This window comes from Falco punctatus (assembly GCF_963210335.1).
Source record: "Falco punctatus genome assembly, chromosome: 5".
In the NCBI taxonomy this organism is placed as follows: domain Eukaryota; kingdom Metazoa; phylum Chordata; class Aves; order Falconiformes; family Falconidae; genus Falco; species Falco punctatus.
The window spans coordinates 76,689,665-76,697,787 of record NC_137584.1 but is presented as its reverse complement, the minus strand read 5'-3'; the positions used below and the strand labels follow the sequence as shown (position 1 = coordinate 76,697,787).

The 8,123-nt window shown below is 42.0% G+C and overlaps 1 protein-coding gene across 2 annotated transcripts; it reads left to right on the top strand.

Moving 5' to 3' along the window:
* The first annotated feature begins 302 nt into the window (after positions 1-302).
* Positions 303-8,123, top strand: GLYATL3 (glycine-N-acyltransferase like 3). 2 transcript variants are annotated; one of them, XM_080390334.1, is made up of 6 exons: positions 303-424; positions 3,815-3,900; positions 4,347-4,454; positions 5,673-5,799; positions 6,518-6,644; positions 7,516-8,123. In XM_080390334.1, the coding sequence occupies exons 2-6, from the start codon at positions 3,823-3,825 to the stop codon at positions 8,120-8,122; spliced, it is 1,047 nt and encodes a 348-aa protein (XP_080246460.1). In that variant the 5' UTR covers positions 303-424; positions 3,815-3,822; the 3' UTR covers position 8,123. The 2 variants fall into 2 exon arrangements, with proteins under 2 accessions (XP_080246460.1, XP_080246459.1); XM_080390333.1 differs by lacking the exon at positions 303-424 and having other exon boundaries at positions 3,816-4,454.

Genomic DNA, 8,123 nt, shown 5'->3' with positions numbered 1-8,123 from the left:
TGCTCAGTTGCAAATCTGCTATTTGACTTTCTTAATTTTTTAATAAAAATCCACCATGGCAGGGAAATGAATAATTTTATCAAATGCATGAGATGCTTCCCCCTCTGCCATTTTTGTATTCATTACTTTAATAAAAAAAGACATTCACACTTGGTTTATCCCATCTCCAAGGTATGACCACCCCTCACCGAGCATGCACTTTCTATTTTTTATCAGCTGTATCTTTAAACGAGAAGCGAGAGAATTTTACACCAATCAGTAATATAAGAATGTATGCCTACAGTCACTCAAGCTCCACCTGAGAGTAAAGAAAAGTATAAAAAGTGAATGAATGAGCGGAGAAGTGGGGGAACACTCCATCGGAACTTCTGGGATCAGTCAATGAGCTGAACCTGTGTTCTTCCCCCGTAGGGACACCTGCTGGGTAAGAACTTAGCCTTACGAGCACTGAATAACTAACTCATGGTGACTGTTATTAGTGATTATAGTTTGGTTGTATATCACTTCAAGCTTGTTTTTGCAGACAGTCCCTACCACCGGCAATCACAAATCTTGATTTGTCACTATTTTATATTAATAAATAATGTTGTTCCGTAAACTGTTAGTATTAGTCCTTCATGGGCACTAGCAGTTGCCAGCCGTGGGTGACATAATCAAATCAATCGGGAAGACTCGTTGAGGGGTCCCCCTGATGCTGTTGGTGCATTTTCCTAAACAAGTCAATCAAATCACCCTCCAATCCGGTGGGACTGTTTGGTGAAGGGCCCCTGTAATGGGACACTGGCAGACTGGTTGGGCCCAAGTGTCTCTGCTTTCCTGTGGCACTGATAGATCAAACACTAGGGGTCGAGGAAAATTTCCCCGCTCCCACCTTCCATGTGACACCTTGTAAATGCAGTGTAAAGCTGTTACCAGCAGCGGAGGTGCTGTATTACAGGGCTGGATAGTTGCGGAAGCAAGACATAATTTTATTTTTTTCTCCTCACATGGGGTGATTTTGTGATAGGCTGGCTGGCTGTGGATGTTGTTACTTCAGGGTTGTCATACACACGTGAAGAGAACAACATAAAACAGGAGCATAAATCCAGCCTTTTAGGATGTCTTAGCTCAGCTTCCTTGGTGGTGGATACCCTTGAGCAGAGCTGCAGAATGATCAGATTGTGGTTTCTGATGAGATCAGAGGACTCTTCTAGCAGCAGGTTCACTGTTGATCGGTGTGTGTGGAGCTGTAAACTTGTGTGATTTGACCTGGGAACATCGGGTACTCTTCAGTTTCACAGACCTTGGCTTCAAGTAGCTAAGTTTTAAGCCACAGATAAGGTAGAGCAGGAATATCAGTCTGTATCCCTTATCAACCCTTCCTCACGTTCAAAGGAAACATCTTTCTGCATCTGCTCTCCCGTAACAATTGGATGTTCCTTCTTTATTGGCTCTTCTGACTTGTTGTTAATTTAGGTATTTATGTATTTATTTATTGTTGTTATTTAAAATTGTGTTGTCAAACAACACAAACAATGTGGTTGTCAAGTCCAAATCAAAAGGACAGTATGGGTTAGTATCATCAAACTGGACAGACTGGAACAACTGAAAAATCGGTCAAAGGGTGAACAGGTCTGCCACCTCAAAATGACGCTTGGGGCCGCTTGGCTGGGTTCGTTTTCTCTTTGGCAGAATATGTCGCTGTTTATCTCAGGCTCTTATTTCCTTCATTGTATGAAGCTTGGCACTGGGAATGAGAACCGACTACTTTAATTTCACTACCACTAAGAAGAAAAAGGGTAATTATAAAGTATGTGCAAAGCAGATAATTTATTGGTATGAATGCAAAGAGATCAAGTGTCTTAATGAAAAAATTAGAGGTTCTTGCTAGAGCCTATACCATTGCACAAGCCTTACAACACTTTATTAACTAGGCTTACAGAGTCCCTCCTCTACTGAAGGTGTGGCTGGATCTGGCTTTTATTTCCATGCTCCCCAAAAGAAAGAAAGAATAAAGCTTTTAGGAGTAGTATACCGGTTTGGAACAATTTGGATCAATGAAATTATAGTTTTAAGATTCTGGGCAAGGGGTCTCATCATTCCCCTTGCAGAAGTGGCCACAAAGAGAGTGCATTTTATTGTCTCCTCACTTCAAGTTCACCATTGCACTTTGGAAGGACAAGCTACAAGACTGAAAGCAGGTAAACGATCGAGTGGTCTGTCGGTGCAATATTCGTTTTCAGTCTGAAAGTTCTTTTAGGCATAGAGGTATAAGAACTGTCCTTAAGTGAAAATAGCTGTATATTCAAACACATATCAACGCTGCTTTAGATGTAGTTGCATGTATACTGCTGTGTTGTGGCATAGGCAGTTGTTTCTCTGCTAAAGCCTTGTCGCCTGGAAACCGGAATAAATGTTTCAAACCAAAAAATAACCTAGAAGTAAGGTGCATGTTATGAAATACAAAAGCCTTTAGAAAAAAATATACGCCATGTATTCTGTAGAATTAAACAAAATAGGAAAACGGCCAGATTGGCACATTTTATTAAGGATAAGTGAATAAAAGCCTTTTTCTGTGGGTAACAGATCAGACATAGCAGTTGTCTTGGAAAGACTCCTTGACTTAACTCAGTAGAAAATCAACGATGAGGTTAATATATAGTGCTGACAAGGTAAGTTGTCAATGCTAAGACCCTTCAACATTTGTAGTATGCTGGTGCTTTTTATTTCCCTTAAAAGCATAGGAAAATCAGATCGAGTAACACCTGGTTGTTGTCTTACCTGCGATCTGTCTGGTGGATCAGTACCTCTGCAGTAGCCATATAGGGTCTAATAAGTGAACATGGGAGCTGAGGATGGATGACCACCCAGCCCCCTGCCACAGGATGTATTGCTCCATCTGTGATCCTGAGGTGGCTGCTTGCAAGATATTTGTTAGTAGTAAGATGGGTACTTGATGGCTGCGATAATTTGTAAAGGTACGTTAAGATGTACAATGAACTGCAGCAAAGGGAAATGCTTTTAAGATTAATTGATGTGCATTTAGGAAATAAAAGAGAGGATGAAGGATGTGGTACTTCTGAGAAACCTTAGAGTTTGAATTCTTTCATTGGGCTTCTTAAATGAAGATAGATTTTTCATTGCTTCCTGGGTTTTTTTTTGGTTTAGGGTTTGGGGGTTTCTTCAGTTTTTTTTGAGGGGGGTAGGTTCCTTGTCCTTTTTTTTTTTTTTTTACAGACTGTAACTGTTATTTTGGATGGGCTAGTTTAGATTTACAGCAAAAGTGAAAAGAAAAAAATTACCAAGGCAAGGCAGCTGTTTCACAAATAGGATTTGTGGCTGTCATTCTTGCAGTAACTCCTCTGCTGAAGAAGTTATGTTGCGGGATGAGCTGTCCCAAATCATAGCCTAAAAAGTTAAAGGCTGAATTAACATAGTGCATCCAGGCTTCAAAAAAAAAGAAATCAGTAGAATTTATTTTCACAGGTTTTACTAGCAAAAGCTAACACGATTTTGTGGGGCATATGTGAGAAAGCCCTCTTTTTGAACCTATCTGTAAGTGACCTGCCTGATGTTGCACAAGAAACCTCGTATAGAATAACAGATTAAGCCCAGGATTTTCTGACTCCAACTTGGTCTGCCGAACACCATCCCATCTTGCTGCTCTGTGCACATCCAGATATTGAAAAAAAAATATTCCCAAAACGCTTTCCATAGGAAAATGGAAACAGGGCATTTGTGGGAGCTATTGTATTTTATGAAATTAGCAATTATGCCACTCAGTCCCTCCACATTATTGCTTTTCTGAGTGACTCTACCTTGTGTGTGTTCCTAGCAAGAAAGATGCTGGTGCTCAACTGTTCCATGAAGCTGCAGATGCTGGAGAAAATGCTAAGGTGGAGTTTCCCTGAGTCCCTCAAGGTAACACAGTGCTGAGATGTTTTCTGTGGAGTTTCCATAAGTGAATCAGGACGTTTGTTGGGGAACCAGAGTTGGGGGGAGAGGGTTGTGGTTTTTCTGGACAGACTGGTATCTGCTGTATAGATGACTACACCTGAGATACCTGTTTGGCCCCACTTACTAACCCAAATCCACATACTTGAGTAAAGAAAGAAGCAAACTGGTCCACCTCCTCTCCAAAGTAATGAAGGCTGGCCTAGTTAGACAATGGTTTATCTTCATGGTGATATGCTGTACTGATGAATGTGTAGGTATCAACCTATGATGTGGGGTGTTTGTGTGTGTGTATGACAACCTAAATGTGTGCTTTCTGCTCTATGTCACTGGTTCAGCCTCTGGTTTATAGCATGTGTGCCACGTTAGCAGGTCTCAAACTGTCTGTCTCCTCTTGGCTCTCCATCCTGCAGGTTTATGGAGCTGTAATGAACATCAACCGAGGGAACCCCTTCAGGAAGGAGGTGGTGGTGGACTCATGGCCAGATTTCAAAGCTGTTATCACCAGGCCGCAGAGGGAGGTAGATTGACATGTTTTTGCCTGTGTTTCTGAGAGGTAGATCCAATGTGACTGTGGCCTCCCTCTCAGCTTTCCGAGAGCTTTATGGATGGAGCTAGCTTTATCTGGGAAGTGTGTAACAGGTGGAGGTGTAAAGTGTAATAGGACATCCCAGTGGGTGCCAGCACAAAGCCCACTATAGGGAGTGCTCTATCCTGAAACATTCTGCCTTGATTTTAGCATAACCAAACTTATTTCTGAAGTATACAGCTGAAGATTAACTTGCACAGCTTATGCAGAGACACATTTTACCTGCACTCATGCCACTTGACCAAAGTTTCCAAGGATTCTTTTGTCTTTCTAGCCTTTGCACAGACAGAAAAAAAGAGTTTTTAGTGAGGTTGTGATAGGGCAGATGTGGCTACAAGGTGAAAGAAGGGTCCTTCTGCAGTCTTTTGGTCTGTAACAGGCAGTGTTAAAGAGAAGCTGGGAGCGAACAATGTCTTAACCCCCTCTGTCCACTGTGATGAAGCAATCTCTGAGTCGCACGAATTTGTGAGTGCTTCCCCCATGCCAGGCTAGGAAACAAGCCCTTGGTGATGTAGGCTTCTATGGGCTACTGTTAAATCCTTGGCATTGGGATTAATTTGTCTTTCAATTTAGAAAGAATTAAATCCTTGGGAAAACCAGCTCTCCTACATCAGCAATCCAGGAGTCAGCATAGGACATGGACAACCCCCAGCTGGAAGTTTGGACCTTTCCAACCTGCTTGGGAGACTAAGAGAGTTTAATAGTATTGATGAGGCCAGCCTGTGCTATTTCAGCTCTGGGACAGAGAGCAAGCATTGGTACTATTTTGTTTACCAGAAGAGATGAGGTCTAAACTTGTTGACCTTGGCAACCAAGTAACACAGTGTAGTTTTTGGGGCAACCAGCAGTAGAAGTGAGCTTTGAACAATGAATTAGGCAAGAATTTCAAGAAATTGCCACCAGGTTTGGGTTACTCTGTCTTGGGTACGTGAGGCCTTACTACCATTGCTGTTTTCTGCTAATATGACACTGTGGAGAGCAACAGATATTTCTACTGTCTTGCTCGAGAGTTGCTACTGAAAATGTCCTAAAAGAAGCCAACCTGAAGCTTGGAACATTCTTTAGATCTCTGGGGTTGTCCTTCTCCAATGTGAAAGACGTATGTGGGAAGGGAGAGAATTTTTAATACTTCCATATTTTTTCTCCTTAGAATGAGATGGATGACCTTGACCATTATACCAATGCTTATGCAGTTTTCTACAAGGAGCTACAGGGTTACCAGGAGCTACTGGAAAACCCAAATGCAGTCAACTGGGGACAAATTTTTCAGATACAAGGTACAGTCCAGCCTTACTTGGTTTAGAGGAAACAAAACAGACAAAGCCTTCACGGAGTGTAGATCCTGCCATTCTGCTCTGTAGAAAGTGTTTTTTTTACTCAAGTAAAACACAAGATCTAGGATATGGCTTTTCTAGCTTTTGAATTTTGTCTATATCATATTCACTGTTACCATTTCAAGTTCTGTTTTTAATTAGATGAAGCTATTTCCTTGTCAGGAAGGCATGTTTGTTGATGTTTAATTTTGCTACTGGCCACAGGATTCTGTAGACAACATGCAGACTGAGGTGAGCAGTAGTTAATGTGGTAATTAGAGGCTTAGTTAGAGCCAGTTTTGAAAGCTGAACCCAGACAAGAGCTAAATGGGAAATAACGTGCATTTTTAACGTGATTATGGATTAGGTGATTCCTTCATGACTGAAATCCTTATGTTAGGACTGGGTAATTCACTGTGGCTCAAACAGAGGGTAGAAGTTCAATGGGAAGGTCACTTGGAGAGGGTCTGTGTCCTCATTGTTCTGGTGGTTGGATTAGATGAAAAGTGTGATGCCTTCTGACCTTCATGTATGTAAAGCCAGAGTGTGGAGGGAACATAGCCAATAATTTTGGAGATTTCAAATACCTGGCTAGTTCCGTTTAAAGTGTACTGTTGAACTTTATTTGCCCCCAAAATGCTTTCTTTTTAAAGTGTCTTCGTATTTATCTTTGTATACACAGGGCTCCAGGATGGAATATGTGAAATATCCAAAACTATGGCTTTATCTAAGCAGGTAGATGTGAAAATATCCTCTTTCCAGATGGTTATCCACTCAGACCCGGACACGCTGCCAGATGTCAGACTTCAGTACGTTTAAGCACCCAGTGTCATTTGTTGATGTCATTACTATAGCAATATATTTCCTGAAAGTATATTTACATCAACAATATCAGGAAGACTGCTGAGCTTTCTCTGTGACTGGGTCAAAAACCTGACTAAGGAGTTACTTGGTAAAGAAGGACTCATTCCCTTAAATACTTTTCCTTAGTCAGTCTATCACCTTGGCCTTTTTATGTTCCAGAATAGTCCCCATCCCCTCCTTTCATCATGAATCGTGGGATCCACAGGTCTGCTTTCCACCTCCTTTGACTTTTCCTGTGTTAAGGCTCCTTAGATTTGATAGATGGATCTGGGACTCCCACAGTTTGTTTTTCACAAGAGATCTTTATACAACTGCTTGAAGCCTTCTAAGTTTTCTAACATCCCTCTGCTGGCAAGACATTGGTCTGACATCACAGCAGAAGAATACGGAAACAAGAGGCTCCATTACGCCTGGAATCAATTTCTCAGCAGTGGATTCAAAATCCAGAGGGAATCTATCAGTCTTGGAGGCTGAGAGACTGGAAAACAAAACCTTTCCACTCCCCTGTGCTACCTAATATGTCACTGAGGCTCCTTGCCTTCCTTAACATGTTCTCCACTCTTCCTGTAAGGAACAAGGTGCCTCTGGAACGTGTTGTGTGGACTCGGGAGCTCAAACTCTAAAATGGGGTGGTGCTGCCCTCTATAATTATTTCCAAACTTCCAGCCTAATGAAATCAGCTCACTTTGATTCCCCTTTCTGATATAGACCTGGAAATCTATTTGACTGGAGAAGGCAGCGTTAAATCTAGTGCAGTTGCTCAGAGAATGTGAGGCACAGCTTTCTGTCTAACACCCTTTGTGTACTGTCTCTTAGGATGGACCCTAACTTAACGTTGGCTTGCCTGGACATCTCCCATGCCAGTCTGCTCAGCAAAACCTGGTCACGGGGAGACAACCCAAGGTGCCAAAAGTACCTTGCTAACCTCATTTGCTGCTTCCCCAGTGTCTGTGTCTTGGATGACAATGGGTACCCCCTCTCCTGGAGCCTGACGGACCAGTTTGCCACCATGATTCATGGTTATACTCTTCCAGAGCATCGGAGGAAGGGCTACAGCAGGCTTGTGGCTACCACTTTAGCTAAGAAATTACATAGCTGTGGCTTTCCAGCACAGGGTAATGTCCTGGAGACAAATATACCATCAATAACATTGTTGAAAAGCATGAATGCCCAATTTCTTCCCTGCCCATTTTTCAGAGTGATTCATACACCTTTTCAGCCAAATCTTACTTATAGCCAAACCTCACAAAGCTCTACATTCAGATCAACTTTTGTGCACTGTGGGAGCACTTCGGTGGAATTTAATCATTTAGGTGAGATCAGAAATCATAGAGTTTCCTGCATAAGCCTAAAATTGAAGCTATTAACACTCATGACTTCTCTGCTCAGGCAAAATGGCTCATGGCAAATCCAAAAGACTTAGG

Coding starts and splice junctions, on each gene's coding strand:
- GLYATL3 (XM_080390333.1), top strand. CDS start 4,239: ATGTGTGCTTTCTGCTCTATGTCACTGGTTCAGCCTCTGGTTTATAGC. Junction 4,455..5,672: donor TCACCAGGCCGCAGAGGGAG/GTAGATTGACAT, acceptor TTTTCTCCTTAG/AATGAGATGGATGACCTTGA. Junction 5,800..6,517: donor ACAAATTTTTCAGATACAAG/GTACAGTCCAGC, acceptor TTGTATACACAG/GGCTCCAGGATGGAATATGT.